At 46.7% G+C, this 21639-nt stretch overlaps 1 protein-coding gene across 1 annotated transcript in view; it reads left to right on the forward strand.

Annotated features, from left to right (window-relative positions):
- The window catches only part of LOC147112097 (uncharacterized), a 53817-nt gene that overhangs the window by 14497 nt on the left and 17681 nt on the right, over positions 1-21639 (forward strand). The window contains exons 2-3 of the mRNA XM_085999611.1: positions 14992-15773; positions 17414-17562. Of these exons, the coding sequence (XP_085855737.1) occupies positions 15015-15773; positions 17414-17562 (908 nt within the window). The 5' untranslated portion in view covers positions 14992-15014. The remainder of the gene's footprint in view (positions 1-14991; positions 15774-17413; positions 17563-21639) is intronic.

Raw genomic sequence — 21639 nt, forward strand, 5'->3', positions numbered from 1 at the left:
GCAAAGTGATGGAAGGTGTCGTCGACGGTGCTATCAAGCGGCACTTACTCAGCAATAACCTGCTAACTGACGCCCAGTTTGGGTTCCGCCAGGGCCACTCAGCTCCTGACCTCATTACAGCCTTGGTCCAAACATGGACAAAAGAGCTGAACTCGAGAGGTGAGGTGAGAGTGACTGCCCTTGACATCAAGGCAGCATTTGATCGAGTGTGACATCAAGGAGCCCTAGCAAAACTGAAGTCAATGGGAATCAAGGGGAAAACTCTCCATTGGTTGGAATCATACCTAGCACAAAGGAAGTTGGCTGTGGTGGTTGGAGGTCATTCATCTCAATCACATGACATCACTGCAGGAGTTCCTCAGGGTAGTGCCCTAGGCCCAACCATCTTCAGCTGTTTCATCAATGACCTTCCCTCCATCATAAGGTCAGAAGCGGGGATGTTCGCTGATGATTGCACACTGTTCAGCACCATTCGAGACTCGTCAGATACTGACGCAGTCCGTGTCCATATGCAGCAAGACCTGGACAACATTCAGACTTGGGCTGACAAGTAACATTCGCACCACACAAGTGCCAGGCAATGACCATCTCCAACAAGCGAGACTTTTACCATCTCCCCTTGACATTCAATGGCATTACCATCACTAAATCCCCCACTATCAACATCCTGGGGGTTACCATTGATCAGAAACTGAACTGGACCAGCCATATAAATACTGTGGCTACAAGAGCAGGCCAGAGGCTGGGAATTCTGCAGCGAGTGTCTCACCTCCTGACTCCCCAAAGCCTTTCCACCATCTACAAGGCACAAGTCAGGAGTGTGATGGAATACTCTCCACTTGCCTGGATGAGTGCAGCTACAACAACACTCAAGAAGCTCGACACCATTCAGGATAAAGCAGCCCGCTTGATTGGCGCTCCATCCACCTTCAACATTCACTCCCTCCACCACCGGCGCACTGTGGCTGCAGTGTGTACCATCTACAAGATGCACTGCGTACCATCTACAAGATGCACTGCAGCAACTCGCCAAAGCTCCTTCAACAGCACCTTCCAAACCCGCGACCTCTACCACTTAGAAGGACAAGGGCAGCAGACGCATGGGAACATCACCACCTACAAGTTCCCCTCCAAGCCACACACCATCCTGACTTGGAACTGTATCGCCGTTCCTTCACTGTCGCTGGGCCAAAATCCTGGAACTCCCTTCCTAACAGCATTGTGGGTGTACCTACACCATATGGACTGCAGCGGTTCAAGAAGGCGGCTCACCACCATCTTCTCAAGGGCAATTGGGGATGGGCACTAAATGCAGGCCTAGCTAGCCAGCGACGCCCACATCCCATCAATGAATTAAAAAGTGCCATTTGCCTTCTTAACTGCCTGCTGCACCTGCATGCTTACCTTCAGCGACTGGTGCACAAGGACACCCAGGTCTCATTGGCAATAGATTGGGAGAAGGGGAAGTGCATTCAGATAATCTGCCTTCCTGTTTTTGCCACCAAAGTGGATAACCTCACACATTTATCCACGTTATATTGCATCTGCCATGCTTCTGCCCAATCACCCAACTTGTCCAAATCATCCTGGAGTTTCTCGGCATCCTCCTCACAGCACACACGCCCGCCCAGCTTTGTGTCGTCTGCAAATTTGGAGATATTACATCTAGTTCCCTTGTCTAGATCATTAATATATATTGTGAATAGCTGGGGTCCAAGGACCAATCCCTGCGGTACCCCACTAGTCACTGCCTGCCACTCGGAAAAAGACCCGTTTATTCCAACTCTTTGCTTCCTGTCTGCCAACCAGTTCTCTATCCAAGTCAATACCTTGCCCCCAATCCCATGTGCCTTAACTTTACACGCTAATCTCTTATGCGGGACCTTATCGAAAACCTTCTGAAAGTCCAAATACACCACATCCACTGGTTCTCCCTTATCTATTTTACCAGTTACATCCTCAAAAAAAGATCATTGATTGAAGGAAAAATGAACACCAAGGCGTTGTTGTCTGCCGTTGAGCAGTGGAATGGTTGGAGGATGGGAAGCAAGTCATGTCCTCTGGGGAGGTGGTGAGGCACAGCAAGGTCTGTGGGGGCAACTTGTAACCTCCGATCCTACAACCAGAATCATAGAATAGTACAGCACGGAAAGAGGCCATTCGGCCCATCGAGTCTGCGCCGGCTCTTTCGAAGAGCAATCCAGTCAGTCCCACTCCCCCGCTCTTTCCCCATATCCCTGCAATTTTTTCTCCAAGTATTTCACTTTCATTTAGGCCATTGGCTGAACTCCGTGCACTGACCACTTAGCGATAGCTTCACTAAATGTTACGGAAGAAGGGGAGAAGCTTCATTCTTTGATAAGATAACGAATTATCTACCCCAGAGGGCTGTGGATGCTCAGTCGATGAGTATATTCACGACTGAGATCGATAGATTTTTGGGCTCTAAGGGAATCAAGGGAGAGGGCGGGAAAGTGGAGTTGATGTACAAGATCAGCCATGATCTGATTGAATGGCGGAGCAGGCTCGAGAGGCCCTATGGACTACTCCTGCTCCTATTTCTTATGTTCTTATTCTGTAGATTACAAAGAGTAAGTAGCTGCCTGTAGTTTAAGAGCAGTCAGCTAAGAAAGTCTACTGGATACTTTCTTTTATTAGCCGAGGCATAGAATATAAGAGCAGAGAGGTTATGCTTGAACTGTTCAAACTCTAGTTAGGCCACAGCTAGAGTACTGCGTGCAGTTCTAGTCACCACGCTACAGGAAGGATGTGATTGCACTAGAGAGGGTACAGAGGAGATTTTCGAGGATGTTGCCTGGACTGGGGAATTTTAGCTATGAGGAAAGATTGGATAGGCTGGGATTGTTTCTTTGGAACAAAGGAGGCTGAGGGGAGATTTAATTGAGGTGTATAAAATTGAGGGGCCTGGATAGAGTGGACAGGAAGGACCTATTTCCCTTAGTAGAGAGGTCAATAACCAGGGGGGGCATAGATTTTAAGTAATTGGTAGAAGGATTAGAGGGGAGTTGAGGGGAACTTTTTTCACCCAGAGGGTGGTGGGGGTCTGGAACTCACTGCCTGAAAGGGGGGAAGAGGCAGAAACCCTCATCACCTTTAAAAAATACTTGGATATACACTTGAAGTGCCACAACCTACAAGGCTACGGACCAAGAGCTGGACAGTGGGATTAGGCTGGAGAGCTCTTTGTCAGCCGACACAGACACGATGGGCTGAATGGCCTCCTTCTGTGCCGTAAATTTCGATGATTCGAATCTTCGACTTCTCTTGATGATCTCATTATTTGGTGAAGAGCAGACAGTGCTTCCAGTGCCGCCTTCAATATTGCTCCCTCCGCCATTACCGCAAAAATCTGATCACTCATCTCATTACTGCCTGCGGAATGATGTTGGAACAGAATGACATGTTTTCCTACGTAACAACCGTCTCTTTATGCAAGAACAAATTTCTAACTGCAGCTATGTTTTCCCAGTTCTGCATGATGAGACCTGATCGTACTTATATTTATAGTTGCTTTGGTGGCATCCAGAAAAGGTTCAAATGAGAAAGAAAAGATGACAAATTTGAAGTATTCATCGGCTGTACAGGCGTGACTAGTCTGTTTGAGTTTCTTTGTACAGGTAGCTGTTCCCTTATTTAGTGTCAGCTGTGGCTCAGTGGGCAGCACCCTCGCCTCTGAGTCAGAAGGTTGTGGGTTCAAGTCCCACTCCAGGGACTTGAGCACAAAAATCGAGGCTGACACTCCAGTGCAGTGCTGAGGGAGTGCTGCACTGTCAGAGGTGCCGTCTTCCGGATGAGACGTTAAACCGAGGCCCCGTCTGCGCTCTCAGGTGGACGTAAAAGATCCCATGGCATTACTTTGAAGAAGAGCAGGAGCGTTACCCCCGGTGTCCTGGCCAATATTTCTCCCTCAATCAACATCACTAAAACAGATTATCTGGTCATTATCACATTGCTGTTTGTGGGAGCTTGCTGTGCACAAATTGGCTGCCGCGTTTCCTACATTACTACAGGGACTCCACTTCAAAAGTACTTCATTGGCTGTAAAGCGCTTTGAGACATCTGGTGATCATGAAAGGCGCTATATAAATGCAAGTCTTTTTTCCTCTGGTCTGAAGGCAAGCACCTGGTGTGTGCTCAGCAGAGGTCCGCAGCTAGGCAGCTACAATCAGGAACTCTGTGAAAGATCATAGGGACATGTCTGTGACCCGCACCTGGCACAGCAAGCTGGAGTCAGAGTGCATAAAAGTGAACTGGTAATCTGGTTATTGCACTGCTCCTTGGGTCCGTGGAAGCTTGGCTGATCTGCGCTCCTTGGCTGTTTGAACACATTGTTCACTCTTCATTTTATTCAGGAACGCACTTGAAAACACCAGCCCAAATCTTTCCATGGCCTCGCCCTTCTCTCTCTAATCTCCTCCAGCCCTACAACTCTTCACGATTTTTTGCGCTCCTCCAGTTCTGACCTCTTGAGCATCCGTACTTTTAATCGCTCCACCATTGGCGGCCGTGCCTTCGACTGTCTAGGCCCTAAGCTCTGGAGTTCCCTCCCCAAATCTCTCTGCGCCTCCTCCTTCAAAACACTCTTTAAAACCGCACCTGTCCTAATACTTCCTTACGTGGCTCGGTGTCAAATTTTGTCTGAGAACATTCCTGTAAAATGATGTTTTACTGCATTAAAGGCGCTAGATAAATGCAAGTTGTTTTTCAGTGCTTTTTAAAATCATAATAATATCAAATGTACAAATCCAGCAGAATTGAGTCTCTAACTAAACACTGAACATGCTAAAACTTACAATTTAAATTTCCCTGGAGCCAATCATACTGCGTGCAGGGGCAGCCCAGAAATAATAGTCCCATCCATACAACGTGCACAGTGGAATAAACGGTAAAGAAAATACCAGTGAATCACAGACAGGGTACAAGTTAACCCACAATAAGGCTGTTTCACCGCAGTGTGGGTCCCTCGGTTTGATATGCTAAATATCCTTGGGGGTGTTTTGCCTGTTTCAAAAGTGGGCTTTCCTTGTCCTTCAGTTTCTTTCACCATTTTGTCTCCCCTATCCATGTATGATTTTTTTTTTCTGTTATTATTTCTTTCACCCCTCCCCGCGTTCCATGTAGCCCACTTTTTTGGGGCTGCACCTGCATGAAGAACGATCGGCCCCTGGCAAATGTAGATTGGAGCAAGTATTGCCGGTTTTAGCATGTTTGTGATTTTATTTTTAATATAACTCTGTAGCTGTTGGGCTGGTGCTGTATCCAATGATTGCAAGTGCTGGGGTGTTTCGGGAGGTGAATTCAGCTTGGGTAACTTCACTCGTTGATATTACTGGTCCTGTCGCTTAAAGCCTGTTTAACGAGCTTCTCTCAAGTGGCTGAGAGCAGAAGCCAAGTGTGGCCAAAGTGTGACCAACAGAAGTGGTGTCCAGTGCCTGAGGTGTATGGGGCAGGCGATCTAAAGAGGAGCAAGTACCTTCAAAGCAGAATTTTTGGAATAGCCATTGAGGCGCATAGAAGTATTGTCTGTGAGCGCTGTAAATGTCCTTTAGTTTAACCGTGCTTCGTTAGTCTCCTGCTTATTTTCTTGGAAGTTCAATGGTGCTCGAAATAAAAACTGATTTTTGGCTGAATTTATCCTAGCTTTTTGAGCTTTTATCTCTTGATTTTATTTTTGTGCTAAAAATAAAAACTGAATCGCACCTGTAAAATCGGGGTTTTTAAATTGGCGTTAAAGACTGACGATAAAACTGCTTAGTTATATGCGCTGGGTCCAGTGATTATTTGTTTTTGCTTTCTATCAAGAATGCCAATTAAAGTAACGGGCGTCAAAAGAATAATTCATTGTAGCTTTTAAGGTTTTGGCTAATATATCCCACTGGTGTTCACTTGCAAGCTTCTAGAGCGTGCAGACGATAATCCAAGTGCATTGCCGTTTAATCACCTTCTGACCTGATTGCAGAGCGGGTGAGTCTCTGGCTGGAGGTTGTAATTTCTACCATTGAGATCAGTTCAGTCCATAATAATTTGGGGGGGGAGGTGGAGGGAGTTGGTGAGGGAGATAAACTCAATCGGGTGCAAATCTGCTCCCATCCTTTGGATCATCACATCGTGGGATGCTGTTTATTTCTGCCCTGGATTAAACCATCACCATTCCACTCTCACTAGCTGTTGATATTTTTCATGGAGGGGATAAGATTTAAAGGGTTGCATGCTTCCTGAACAGTAAAAAGACAGGAGTATTTGGAAGTGTAAAGGGAGTCTATCTCTTATTGAGCTGGAATAGGTGTAAAAACCTTACTTCTTGGTCTTATTGAAAGGTTTCTAAGACTGTTCGTTTTATTTCCTGGGGTGGTCGCACTTTAACTGTAAATATATTATAAAATCGCACGTGTACAGGAAACTCGATTTACCGGCACCTAAATAACCGGAAATCTCTGTTAACCGACAAAATTCAGGAGTAGGTTCAGGTAAGTTTTACTTCATATTAGTGGCCGTTCCTGGATCTGTGGCCATGTAACCGGGGTTCCTGCACCTGTTGCTATGCAACAGGGATGCCTGGATCTGTGACTGGGGTTCCTGCACCTGTTGCCATGCAACAGGGACGCCTGGATCTGTGGCCGTGTACGGGGTTCTCGTACCTTTTACTATACCTCTGTAATCCAGAATTTTTTATGAACCCACCACGCCGGTCCCGTCGGTGCCAGATAAAAAAGAGTTTCCTGTATTTATAATAGGATTCTGGCATCTTTCACCTTCAGATAATGCACAACAACGTGGATTTTCATCGCTCCACCACTGGCGGCAGTGCCTTCAGCTGCCAAGGCCCTAAGCTCTGGAATTCCCTCCCTAAATCTCTCCGCCTCTCTACCTCTCTTTCCTCCTTTACGACGCTCCTTAAAACCTACCTCTTTGACCAAGCTTTTGGTCACCTGCCCTAATATTTCCTTATGTGGTTCGGTGTCAAATTTTATCTGATTACTACATTACAGGAACTATATAAATGCAAGTTGTTGTTGTTCATTACCTTTTGCATCATCTGTAGAATTAGCCATTGTGCTTGTGATTCCTAGCTCCAGATCATTTATGAAGGTATTAAACAAAAGAGGTCCCAAAACAGACCCCGGTGGGCCCCCCACTGGATTGCGGAGGAAAGAGGAGACTGAGGGTGAAAAAGGGTTTGATGAGTTTGAGGTCAAGAAAAAGGGAATGAGTTATATATAGTAGTAGGTAGCACGATGAGTCTGGATTCCAGCACAGCAAGGCTACAGGAAGGGGGAAGTGTTTGTAAGATGGTGCCATTGTAGCTCAGAGAAAAGCTGACCAGAGTTGACAATGGGGGTTTTTTTGAGGAGGAAGATGATGCTGGCATTTTGAAAGGGAGGGGGCCATTTAAACTGTCAGCTAGCACAGGAGCCAAGGAGGGAAGTTGGGTGGTCAGCGGTGTAGTCAGAATGGGAGCGGGAGATGTCTTGTGGAGGAGTTGAGCTTGGCAAGGACATATGGGGAAATTGGAAAGAAACAGTAGAGAGGACGAGTTCAGGGCTATGGTGCGGGTGCAGGGATAATGTAACAAATATCCCATAACATTGTACAAACAAATGAGTAATTTGTTAGTACAGTTTGTTCCTGAAGCTTGGTGTTTTGCAGGTTTCCTGTGCCGCTGTACAATAAGTATCAACTGTGAGTTACACTGCTCCATTTTGCAGTAGTTTGCTGTGCTGCCATTTTTGATTTAAGACATGGCAGCGTCGGAGCATAGTTTCCTTGCCTTCTTGCAACCTATTTGTGTGTAAAATGGTTCTTTTGTGCTTCTGGCTTGGGTATGTGGGAAGGATAAATTTTTTAAAATATAATTTATTCCTGCACTCCTGAAAAAGTTGACTCCGTACTAGAGTAAAGAAAGAAAGACTTTCATTTCTATAGCGCCTTTCACGACCACCGGACTACCCAAAGCACTTTACAGCCAATGAAGTACTTTTTGAAGTTTAGTCACTGTTGTAATGTAGGAAACGTGGCAGTCAATTTGCGCACAGCAAGCTCCCACAAACCGCAATGTGACAATGGGCAGATAGTCTGTTTTTAGTGATGTTGATAAATATTGGCCAGGACACCGGGGATAACTCCCCTGCTCTACTTTGAAATAGTGCTGTAAGAACCGGGTTTTTCTGGAATAACAACAGAAAATGCTGGAAAAACTCAGCAAGTCAGGCAACATCCGTGGAGAGAAATTTGAGTTGACGTTTCGGGTTTGACCCTTCTTCAAAACTGGAGAGAAAAGGAACTAGATCGAAGGCAGGGCTGCGATCGGACAAAAGAATAAAAGAACCAAAAGAAGTAAAAGAGATTAGGAGCTAGACGAGATGGTAATAGGCTGTGATTAGGTGTAAAGTGTACTGGCAGGGTAAAAGATAGCTGCCAGGTGTGAGAGAGAAACAAAAGGAAAGGGGGGGGGGAAGGAAAGGAGTGGAAAAATATAAGTGAAAATGAAATAGGGGCCGAGGTTATGATCTGAAATTGTTGAACTCAATATTGAGACCGGAAGGCTGCAGAGTGCCTAATCGGAAGATGAGGTGCTGTTCCTCGAGTTTACGTTGAGCTTCCGTGGAACAGTACAAGAGGCCAAGGACGGTGAGGTCCGAGTGGGAATGGAGCGGTGAATTGAAATGACAGGCGACCGGAAGCTCGGGGTCACCCTTACGGACTGAACGGAGGTGTTCCGCAAAGCGGTCACCCAATCTGCGTTTGGTCTCCCCAATGTAGAGGAGACCGCATCGTGAGCAGCGAATACAGTATACTAGATTGCGAGAAGTACAAGTAAATCGCTGTTTCACCTGGAAGGGGTGTTTGGGGCCCTGGACAGTGGGGAGGGGGGAGGTATAGGGGCAGGTGTTACATCTCCTCCGCTTGCACGGGAAGGTGCCAGGCGAAGGGGAAGGGCTGTTTGGGGTGATAGAGGAGTGGACTAGGGTGTCTCGGAGAGAGCGGTCCCTGCGGAATGCTGAAAGGGGAGGGGAGGGGAAGATACGTTTGGTGGTGGGATCACTTTGGAGGTAGCGGAAATGCCGGAGGATGATCCGTTGAATGTGGAGGCTGGTGGGGTGAAAGGTGAGGACAAGGGGAACCCTATCGTGGTTCCGGGAGGGAGGGGCAGGGGTGAGGGCAGAGGTGCGGGAGATAGAACTGACACGGTCGAGGGCGGTGTCAACCACGGTAGAGGGGAATCCTCGGTTGCGGAAAAAGGAAGACATGTCTGAAGCACTGGTGTGGAAGGTGGCATCGTCGGAGCAGATACGGCGGAGGCGGAGAAACTGGGAGAATGGAATAGAGTCCTTACAGGAAGCGGGGTGGGAGGAAGTGTAGTCCAGGTAGCTGTGGGAGTCAGTGGGCTTGTAGTAAATATTGGTCGATAACCTATCCCCAGAGATGGAGACGGAGAAGTCGAGGAAGGGAAGGGAAGAGTCAGAGATGGACCATGTGAAGGTGAGGGAAGGGTGGAAATTGGAGGCAAAGTGAATGAAATTGTCAAGTTCGGGGCGAGAGCAGGAAACGGCACCGATACAGTCATCAATGTATCGGAAAAAGAGGTGAGGGAGGGGACCCGAGTAGGACTGGAACAAAGATTGTTCCACATAGCCCACGAAAAGGCAGGCATAGCTAGGACCCATGCGGGTACCCATGGCAACACCTTTGATTTGGAGGAAATGAGTGGAGTTAAAGGAGAAGTTGTTCAATGTGAGAACAAGTTCAGCCAAGCGGAGGAGGGTGGTGGTGGATGGGGACTGGACGAGCCTCTGTTCAAGGAAGAAGCGGAGTGCCCTCAGGCCATCCGGGTGGGGGATGGAGGTGTAGAGGGATTGTACGTCCATGGTGAAAAGGAAGCGGTTGGGGCCAGGAAACTGGAAACTGTTAAAGTGGCGGAGGGCGTCCGAAGAGTCGCGGATGTAGGTGGGAAGAGACTGGACAAGGGGAGAAAAGATAGAGTCAAGATAGGAAGAGATAAGTTCCGTGGGGCAAGAACAGGCTGAAACGATGGGTCTACCAGGGCAGTCCTGTTTGTGGATCTTGGGAAGGAGGTAGAAGCGGGCTGTGCGGGGTTGGGGAACTATGAGGTTGGTGGCAGCGGGGGGAAGATCTCCAGAGGAGATGAGGTCAGTGACAGTCTTGGAAACGGTGGTTTGATGTTCGGTAGTGGGGTCATGGTCCAGGTGGAGGTAGGAGCAGGTGTCGGAGAGTTGGCGTTCAGCTTCCGCTAGGTAGAGGTCAGTACGCCAAACAACAACAGCACCACCCTTGTCAGCGGGTTTAATGACAATGTCAGGGTTGGATCTAAGAGAATGGAGGGTTTTTCTGGTCCTCTTCTTGAGTTCCGTAGTACGAAGAATTCCAGGCTCGAGGGTTCGGAGAGTTAAAACAACATCATTTTATTCATTACTGTTCGGAGTGGGCATACAGCATATCGACAGTACATTCGTGTCCCGAGGGTCACACCGGGTTAGACATGTGGTGCCAGCATTTACGTCCCCGGGAGATGTCTGACCCTCTTGATGTTCCACACGCCTTCTGGCTAAGAGAGAGAGAGTACCGGTGGGGAAGCCCCTATTATACCTTGGGACAAGGGTCACTACATCACTTCCCTGGCAACAAGTGTTTCCTTACATCACTTCCCTGGCAACAAACGTTCTCCAATAAGGGATCACTCAAGCCCTTTCGGTTTGACAATGGCTAGTCAATCATTCTCTAGTCAGCAGTTAGGCTTTTTCAGTGGCCCTGATCTGGTCGTTAGCACTTCGTTAACACTTGGCCTCAGGCTGAGGCAGATTCTCTGTTCTGCTAGCTTTTGCACTTTGCAAAGCTGGGGCTGCTTTTTAATTTAATCTAGACTTGTCTTGTGTGAAGCCATTTTGTGAGCCAATTCATTGTCCATTTTATTCACGTTTCCACATCGCCATGGGATCTTTTACATCCACCTGAGGGGGCAAACGGGGCCTCGATTTAACGTCTCATCTGAAAGACGGCACCTCCAACAGTGCAGCACTCCCTCAGTACTGCGCTGGGGTGTCAGCCTAGATTTTTGTGCTTAAGTACCTGGAGTGGGACTTGAAACCACAACCTTCTGACTCCGAGGCAAGGGTGCTACCAACTGAGCCACAGCTGACGCCGGGCACTTGCACCTCTGATATCTTGCCCTAGTGCCCATTCTCTATGTGTAAATGAACAATGTGGGTAAGCAGCCGATTTCACTGTTGCGGCTTTCACCACGTGGCCCGATTCTGTTCTTGCCCCTCATCCACATGTGTGCACTTCCCGGCAGGAACTATTGGATATTGATTGCATGGTGATCCTGACTCTTTTTTAATTCTCCTCCCTCTCCCTAGCCTAGAGGCACTTGAGGTCCATTGTATTAGTCCAGCTGAGATCAACTATCATAAGAGACGGGAGATGAACTTTGGGTTCTTTTTGGTCTCTTTGGCTCTCAATACCCCACTGTCACTAAATGATAAACGGACTTGGGTATACAGGACATAATTTCAAAGTTTGCAGATGACACAAAACTCGGAAATGTAGTAAACGATGAGGAGGATAGTAACAGACTTCAGGTGGACATAGACTGGTGAAATGGGCAGACACATGGCAGATGAAATTTAATGCAGAGAAGTGTGAAGTGATGCATTTTAGTAGGAAGAATGAGGAGAGGCAATGTGAACTGAATGGTACAATTTTTAAGGGGGTGCAGGAAGAGAGAGACCTGGGGGTGTATGAACACAAATCTTTGATGGTGGTAGGACAAGTTGAGAAGGCCGTTTACAAAGCATATGGGATCCTTGGCTTTATTAAAAGAGGCATGGAGTACAAAAGCAAGGAAGTTGTGCTAAACCTTTATAAAACACTGGTTAGGCCTCAGCTGGATTATTGTGTTCAATTCTGGGAACCACACTTTTGGAAAGATGTCAAGGCCTTGGAGAGGGTGCAGAAGAGATTTACTAGAGTGGTACCAGGGATAAGGGACTTCGGTTACATGGCAAGACTGGAGAAGCTGGGGTGGTTCTCCTTGGGGCAGAGACGGTTAAGAGGAGATTTGATAGAGGTGTTAAAAGTCATGTACGATTGTGGCCCTCCTGAACCTTTTTCCAAAGCCTTTATTTTACCCACCATCAATGCTCCCTGTAATTTTTTGGGGTGCGCGACCCCTTTAAACTTCTGCGCGTGGGCGGTTCTTCCATTGAGAAGCCGGCAAGCGGCCGGCGCGGGTGCTTCAGACAGCTGCGTGACCGCGCAGCTAAACGGGAACATTGCCCGCCATATGAGCGGACCAAAACTGGATGTAGTATTCTCAATGTGGTCTAACCAAGGTGTTGTACAAGGACAAAATGGTGTGCTTTGTTTTATATTGAATAGTTCTGTTAATACAACCTAATACCCTATTCGCTTTGATTATTGCTTCTCGGCATTGGTCATGAACTTTTAGCGAAATAGGAACTATTAACGCCAAGATCTTTTTCTCGTTCAATTGATTTCAGTTCGGTTCCATGTAAAGTGCAAGTATACTTGGTGTTGGTCCTGCGCAAATGCACTTCTCTAGGGTAAATACCATTTTCCAGTGTTCAGCCCTTTCTCCCAGCTTCTCTAAATCTGCTTGCAGAAGTTTGTTATCCCCACGTCCTCTTAGCACTCACACAGAATCACAGAATCTACAGTGCAGATAGAGGCCATTTCGGCCCATCGAGCCTGCACCGACACATATGTTTGTATCATCCGTAAACTTGCAGATCATTCCCCCAACACCTATATCGAGGTCATTTATAAAGATAGTAAAAAGCGATGGCCCTACCACTGATCCCTGTGAGAAACCACTGGCCTCTAAGCAAATCCACGTCGTTAACAACTTTCTGCCTGTGGCAATGCAGCCAATTCTTAATCCATTGTGTCAGCTTCCCACTTACTCTGCCAGACAGAATCTTGTTGAATAATGTATTGTGAGGTACCTTATCAAAAGCTTGTTGAAAATCCAAGTAGACAGTGTCTACGTCAATACACTGAACCACTAACCTGCGAACTTCTAGCAAATTCCAGAAGCTATATTGAGTGTCTGATGACTCCTTCTTGAGAACTAAAGAGCATCTTTAAGATCTCTTCAAGCATCTTGTCCATAACTGACAAATGTAATGGGCCTACAGTCCCGTGTAAGATTTTTATTTCGACTGGCATCAAATTGACAGCAAGCCCAATTCTTTTGAAACAATTTGAAATAAGTTTATTAAACACACACACATGCACATAGCCTATTGGACAAAACAACAGTCTACTGGTATCCTATAGACTACTTGATTACAGCAGGTAAGGTAATGGGTTACAGATTTAAACAGACTTATACTTCCCTCTGTGTCAGGCAGTGCACGCGGTCTTAGAAACATAGAAGATAGGAGCAGGAGTAGGCCATTCGGCCCCTCAAGCCTGTCCGCCATTTAATGAGATCATGGCTGATCATCCAAATTTAGTACGATAGCAAAATACTGCGGATGCTGGAAATCCAAAATAACAACAGAAAATGCTGGAAAAACTCGGCAGGCCAGGCAACATCCGTGGAGAGAGAAATAGAGTCAACGTTTTGAGTCAAACCCTTTGTCAAGACTGGAAAGGCACAGGAAATGAAATAGATTAAAAGGCCAGGCTGGGAGAGAACAAAAGAGAAGTGAAGAGACATTACGAGGTATTCAAAATGAGACGAGATGGTGATAGAACTAGTGGAGACAAAAGACAGCTCTAGATTAGGTGTGAAATGTGCTGGCAGAATGGGAGACAGCTGCCATGTGGGAGAGAGAAAAAAAAGAAAGGGGGGGTGGGGGGAAGGGCCAAAACAAAAAAGGTGGGGATAAAAAAATAAGTAAAAATGTAATGGGGGCCGAGGTTATGATCTGAAATTGTTGAACTCGATATTGAGTCCGATTAGGCACTTTACAGCCCCCCCCCCTTTTTTTTCTCTCTCCCACATGGCAGCTGTCTCCCATTCTGCCAGCGCATTTCACACCTAATCTAGAGCTGTCTTTTGTCTCCACTAGTCTTATCACCATCTCGTCTCGTTTTGAATACCTCTTAATGTCTCTTCACTTCTCTTTTGTTCTCTCCCAGCCTGGCCTCTCAATCTATTTCATTTCCTGTGCCTTTCCAGTCTTGACAAAAGAGTTTGACTCGAAACGTTGACTCTATTTTCTCTCCACGGATGTTGCCTGGCCTGCTGAGTTTTTCCAGCATTTTCTGTTGTTATCCAAATTCAGTACCCTGTCCCTGCTTTCTCCCCATATCCCTTTTTCCTTGCTTCTTGGTCTGGTCTGTAGAGAGGGGGCTTCTTGCTTTGCCGCGTGGTCATCGAGAGAGAGAGCAAGCGAGCCAGCTCGTCAAGCTTTTGGGTTCCTTCTTTTATGTCTTTTAAAGTCTCTTGTCTCTAGTATGAATTGCTAAAACCCCAGGATTGGATCTTAGTTTCATGACTGTTCTTAATTGGCTTTCCTTACTCATGTGTCTGTCTGCATAGGCTGGTGCCATTTCTAGATTAAGTTAATCGTTTTGTTAACACCGTTTGATGGCTCTGAGTTTCGATGGGTTTGTTTACCCTGAAAGTCATGCTGTCTCTGTGGGGGTTACCTTGTTGTGCAGGTTTCTTTTGTTAAATTTCGCGTCATTGCCTAACCCTAACCCACCCAGAGGAGATCCATACACATTAAATTCATTACATACATCTTATATTAATAGTCTCGAGTTCATCACGCATCATAATTTTGGCAAAATACACATTTTTATTCTTGCACCTGGATCTGGCTTATCACCTTTTAGAAAATCGGAACTCCACAAGCATCCTTCCAATCCAAAGGAACACTCCCAGACTGGTATAGATATGGGCAAGGGTCACATAATCTCTCAACTGCAACAAAGTGCTATTTTACGCCAATTAACACACGTTCTTTCCTTTTCCAGATAGATTCCTGGCCGCTGTTACAATGGCTGCTACAATAGTGCATGATACCTCGGAGGCCGTAGAGCTGTTTGCCCCACAAGGTTTGTTCCTGAAGCCGATCGCCAAGCTGACCATTAGCGTGTCGCTCCCTCAGCTGAAACAGCCAGGAAAGTCCATATCAAACTGGGAGGTGATGGAGAGACTCAAGTGCATGGTTCACCCCGAGCAGTTCGCCACCCTCCGCGTGTCCAAGAGCACGATGGATTTTGTTCGCTTCGAAGGGGAAGTCGAAAACAAGAACATGGTGAAAGCCTTCCTGTCCAAACTGGACGCCAAGACCATTAAACTCAGTGGCTTCACGGACACTTTAAAAGTGCGAGCGGCCGAGGTGAAAATAGACTTCCCGACCCGTCACGACTGGGATTCTTTCTTCCGGGACGCCAAGGACGTCAACGAGACTTTACCGGGCGAGAGGCCGGATACCATACATTTGGAAGGACTGCCGTGCAAGTGGTTTGCCCTGAAGAACTCCAGTTCGGAGAAGCCAAGTGACTTCATCCTGCGCAAGGTGTTTGAAACCTTCGGGGAGATCCGCAACGTGGACATCCCAATGCTGGACCCTTACAGGGAGGAGATGACGGGCAAGAACTTCCACACCTTCAGCTTCGGTGGCCACTTGAACTTTGAAGCCTACATACAGTACCAGGAATACATAGGGTTTGTGAAGGCAATGGATGCCCTGAGGGGAATGAAGCTGCTGTACAAAGGCGACGATGCCAAGGCAGTGGCCTGCAGCATAAAGGTGAGCGCTTCATGCATTCTGTGCCGTTTTGGGAACCCCACTATAGAAAGGATGGAAGATGTGCAAGGATGATTCATAAGGATGATACATGGGATATAGGCCCTGAAATTAGGATCGGGAGCTTGCCGCGCATGCAAGCCCCCGATGTGCACTCACCCGGTGCGCCGACATCTGAAGCCCGGGCCTGCTTGCATTTCCTGTCACTGGCCCGGTTCAGATGTCGGCGCGATGTGCTTACCCGATCCAGCGGCGTAGTTAGTGCGATGTGCCGGCTGGGATCAGGTGAGCACTGTGCAGCCAATCAAGGGAGGGGAAACTCATTCATGAGTTTGAGAGTAAGAACTGTCAAACTCATGAAAAGTATGGGCTGCCAAAACACTACTTAAACTTTAAATAAAATTTTAAAAAACATCCCACTGATTATATTAATTATAAATAAGTTTAAAAAAATGTTTTAAACAATTAATCAAATTTTTGAAAAGAATACATTTTTAAAAAATAGGGTCTAAAACTAAACTTACCTTACTGTAAATTCTTTAAAAATAAAAAACCTGTGGAAATTTTTTTTCTAAATTGTACTAAAAGCCCACTTACCTGTAAAACGAAGTACTTATGTCTGGTTTTTCCACGCGTAAAAACCGGAGGCCTTTACACTCTGGCAACTCTGGGGGGGAAAAAAGGAATTTCACTGCGCACGCGCTGCCTGTGCAGTCGCACGCGTTCTGCCTCTTAACCCCTTGGGTCAGAGGACAGGAAATGCCGGTTTTCAGCGCATGCGCTGTGCATGCTGAAAACCGGCAATTCCTCCGGGCCCACGCGTGAGTACCCCGTCCGTACTCGCGCGTTGGGACAGGAATTACTGGCCCTGACGAGGGAGGTTTTTAAAAAAAAAAAAAAAAAAAAAATTGTTTTAACTGAAGGAGAAAAAGTTAAGGGAGCATCTAAAAGAATTATGAAACTATTCCAATTGGGGCTGTTGGGACTAGTGCTCCACACCAAATGAGCTGACCTCACCCCATAATTTGAGGGCCGCTCATGTGCGTAAGTTGAGGGTGTTGTTGGCACACAGCTAATATGCCAGGAGCGCCACATGGGTTGGGCTGGCTATTTTCTTATCGGTCAACAGTTGCTCTGGGACACGATGACCCCATTCTTTGGCCACTGGAGGCACCATGTGCAAGCAATAGTGCAGAGAAAGGTTGACCAGGTTGCAAGCAGAGGGCCATCCTCGAGCCAAGATGGTTTTTCTCTGTTCGCTTTCCCCTTCAGCATCTGTTTGGAATAGTGGCTCCCGTTGCATCATAGGGAGACCCCCCAGTTGCCATAACTTTTTGGGGCCTTAATGAGCCTTGCATAATAGCCGGCTGCATTGGGATATGCAGGCACATCAGCTGTGGTGTGGGCATCAGGCCTTTGCAGTTGATAATGTCTGCCCAATGCATGTCCAAGCAAAAGGTGTTGGACGTTGCATTGCTCGCCTCATTGTATTGGTCCACAGATGAAGAATGACTACTTGGCTGAGGTAACGGAAGGCTGCCAGAGAAAGTGGGACTGTACCCCGAGGGGAGTCCGTGTCTTGAGGGGAGGGAAGAAAGTCGGGGGTGAAAAAAAAGTTTTCAAATGTAATTCTTGAATTTCAGGTGACGTTTGACACAACAAAACACCTGAGTGATGCATCGATCAGGAGGAGACAGCTGGAGAGACAGAAGCTGCAGGAGCTGGAGCTACAGCGGGAAGAGCAGAAACGTCGGGAGAAAGAGGCAGAAGAGCGAAGAAGGGAAGAAGAACGGTACGTTGGTTTGACTGGATGAAATAGTAACGTTTTCCACCAGGCACGAACAAAAATATCACCGATGGTGTGTCAAGTGGACATGAGGCCTGACTCTCGCACCAGCATGAGGGAGATTGTTTTTTTTAAACGGCAACAGTAAAGGAGCTATATTATTTGATTTGGTATTGGATATTCTATCCCCCCCTCACCTTTCTCGACCTGTCTGCAGCCTTTGCTATGGGTTGACCACTCCACCCTCCTCCAACGCCTCTCCACTATCGTTCAGTTGGGTGGGACTGCACTCGCCTGGTTCCATTCTTATCTATCTAATCGTAGCCAGTAAATCACCTGCAATGGCTTCTCTTCCCGCTCCCGCACCGTTACCTCTGGGGTCCCCCAAAGATCTATCCTTGGCCCCCTCCTATTTGTCATTACATGCTGCCCCTTGGGGACATCATCTGAAAACACGGCGTCAGTTTCCACATGTATGCTGATGACACCCAGCTCCACCTCACCACCACTTCTTTCGATTCCCTCCACAGTCTCTAAATTGTCAGACTGCTTGTCCAACATCCAGTTCTGGATGAGCAGAAATTTTCTCGAATTAAATATTGGGAAGACCGAAACCATTGTTTTTGGTCCCCGCCACAAACTCCGTTCCCTAGCCACTGACTCCATCCCTCTCCCTAGTATCTGTCTGAGGCTGAACCAGGCTGTTCGCAACCTTGGTGTCATATTTGACCCTGAAATGAGCTTCCGACCACACATTCGCGGCATAACTAAGACCGCCTATTTCCACCTCCATAACATTGCCTGTCCCCGCCCCTGCCTCAGCTCATCCGCTGCTGAAACCCTCATCCATGCCTTTGTTACCTCTAGACTTGACTATTCCAACGCACTCCCGGCTGGCCTCCCGCATTCTACCCTACGTAAACTTGAGGTCATCCAAAACTCAGCTGCCTGTGTCCTAACTCGCATCAAGTCCTGTTCACCTGTCACCCCCTGTGCTCGCTGACCTACATTGGCTCCCGGTTAAGCAGCGCCTCGATTTCAAAATTATCGTCCTTGTTTTCAAATCCCTCCGTTGCCTCGCCCCTCCCTATCTCTGTAATCTCCTTCAGCCCCACAACCACCCCCCCCCCCCCCCCCCCGAGATATCTGCACTCCTCAAATTCTGCCCTCTTGAGCATCTCTGATTATAATCGCTCCACCATCGGTGGCCGTGCCATTAGTTGCCTGGGCCCTAAGCTATGGAACTCCCTCCGTAAACCTCTCCGCCTCTCTTTCCTCCTTTAAGACGCTCCTTAAAACCTACCTCTTTGACCAAGCGTTTGGTCATCTGCCCTAATTTCTTCTTATGTGGCTTGGTGTCAAATTTTTGTTTCCTAACACTCCTGTGAAGCGCCTTGGGACGTTTTACTACATTAAAGGTGCTATATCAATACAAGTTGTTGTTGTTCTAGGCTTTCTGCAGTATTGAGCTCACGATGTCTGATACAGGCTTCCCATTTTCAGAGGTTTAAATGCGTGGCTCAAAGAGTGGTGTGGGAGGAAGGGATTTTGGTTCATAGGGCACTGGCACCAGTACTGGGGAAAGAGGGAACTGTTCCGTTGGGACGGGCTCTACTTAAACCGGGCTGGGACCTATCCTGGCGAACCAAATAATTAGGGCAGTAGACAGGGCTTTTAACTAATGAAGGTGGGACGGGAGGATTCAGGAAAGAGTAAATTTAAAAGCAGCGCGAGAAATGTCGAGGCTCTAGAACAGAGTAGAGTTTTGGGTAAAAATAAACAGAGTGGGTCAGGAAGGGACAGAAAGAGTAACAAAGGGAATAAGGCATCAGTGACTAAGGTGACATCAGGGAAACAGAGAAATAAGTCAAAGCTAAAGGCACTATATCTGAATGCGCGAAGCATTCGCAACAAAATAGATGAATTAATAGCACAGATAGAAATTAACAGGTTTGATCTAATAGCCATAACGGAGACGTGGTTGCAAAATGGCCAAGGTTGGGAACTAAATATTCCAGGATACATAACTTTTAGAAGGGATAGGCAAAATGGAAAAGGAGGAGGGGTAGCCCTGATAATGAAGGATGGGATAAAGACAGGAGAGAGAAAGGATCTTAGCTCCGAAAATCAAGAAGCAGAATCAGTTTGGGTGGAGCTAAGAAACAGCAAGGGGTCAGAAAACATTGGGTGGGAATTGTTTATAGGCCCCCAAACAGTAGTTGCAGTGTAGGGCAGAGTATAAACCAGGAAATTAGAGGTGCATGTAACAAGGGTAATACAGTAATCATGGGGGGCTTTAATCTACATCTAAACTGGGCAAACCAAATTTGCAGTAATAGTGTGGAGGATGAATTCATGGAATGTATGCAAGATAGTTTTGTAGATCAGTATGTTGAGGAACCAACTCGGGAACAGGCTATTTTAGATCTGGTATTGTGCAACGAGAAAGGGCTAATTAATAACCTTGTAGTAAAGGGGCCTTTAGGGAAGAATGACCATAATATGATAGAATTTTAATTTGAGTTTGAAAGTGATTTAATTCAATCCGAAACATAAGAAATAGGAGCAGGAATAGGCCACTTGGCCCCTCGAGCCTGCTCCGCCATTCAATAAGATCATGGCTGATCTTGGGCTCAAAGCCACTTCCCTGTCCGCTCCCCATAACCCTTCACTCCCTTATCTTGTAAAAATCTGTCTATCTCCACCTTAAATATATTTAATGACCCAGCCTCCATGGCTCTCTGGGGCAGAGAATTCCACAGATTTACGACCCTCAGAGAAGAAATTCCTCCTCATCTCGGTTCTAAAAGGGCGACCCTTTATTCTGAAATTATGCCCCCGAGTTCCAGATTTCCCCACGGGGGGGAAACATCCTCTCTGCATCTACCTTGTCGAGCCCCCTCAGTATCTTATATGTTTCGATAAGGTCACCTCTCATTCTTCTAAATTCCAATGAGTATAGGCCCAACCTGCTCAACCTTTCTTCATAAGTCAACCCCCTCATCTCAGGAATCAACCGTGTGAATCGTCTCTGAACTGCCTCCAATGCAAGTATATCCTTCCTTAAATAAGGAGACCAAAGCTGTACGCAGCACTCAAGGTGTGGTCTCACCAATACCCTATACAGTTGTAGCTGGACTTCCCTGCTTTTGTACTCCAACCCCCTGGAAATAAAGGTCAACATTCCATTTGCCTTTTTGATTAATTGCTGTACCTGCATGCTAACTTTTTGTGTTTCATGTACAAGGATCCCCAGGTCCCTCTGAACTGTAGCATTTTGTAATCTCTCTCCATTGAAATAATAGTTTGCTTTTTTATTTTTCCTGCCAAAGTGGATAACCTCACACTTTCCCTCATTATACTCCATCTGCCAAATGTTTGCCCACTCACCTAGCCTGTCTATATCTCTTTGCAGATTCTTTGAGTCCTCTGCACAACTTGCTTTCCCACCCATCTTTGTATCATCTGCAAACTTGGCTACATTATACTTGGTCCCTTCATCCAAGTCATTAATGTAGATTGTAAATAGTTGAGGCCCCAGCACCGATCCCTGTGGCACCCCACTAAGTTACCGTTTGCCAATTGGAAAATGACCCATTTATCCTGACTCTCTGTTTTCTGTTAGTTAGCCAATTCTCTATCCATGCTAATATATTACCCCCAACTCCGTGAGCTCTTGTCTTATGCAGTAACCTTTTATGTGGCACCTTATCGAATGCCTTCTGGAAATCCAAATACACCACATCCACTGGCTCGCCCTTATCCACCCTGCTCGTTACCACCTCAAAGAACTCCAGCAAATTTGTTAAACATGATTTCCTTTTCATAAAACCATGCTGACTCTGCTTGACTGCATTATGATTTTCCAAATGCCCTGCTACTGCTTCCTTAATGAAGGACTCCAGCATTTTCCCAATGACAGATGTTAGGCTAACTGGTCTGTAATTTCCTGCTTTCTGTCTCCCTCTCTTAAATAGGGGTGTTACATTTGTGGTTTTCCAATCCGCTGGGACCTCTCCACAGTCCAGGAAATTTTGGTATATTGCAACCAATGCATCCACTATCTCTGCAGCCACTTCTTTT

Source organism: Somniosus microcephalus, chromosome 10, assembly GCF_052327205.1.
Source record: "Somniosus microcephalus isolate GS21.2 chromosome 10, FLI_Smic_1.0, whole genome shotgun sequence".
NCBI lineage: Eukaryota > Metazoa > Chordata > Chondrichthyes > Squaliformes > Somniosidae > Somniosus > Somniosus microcephalus.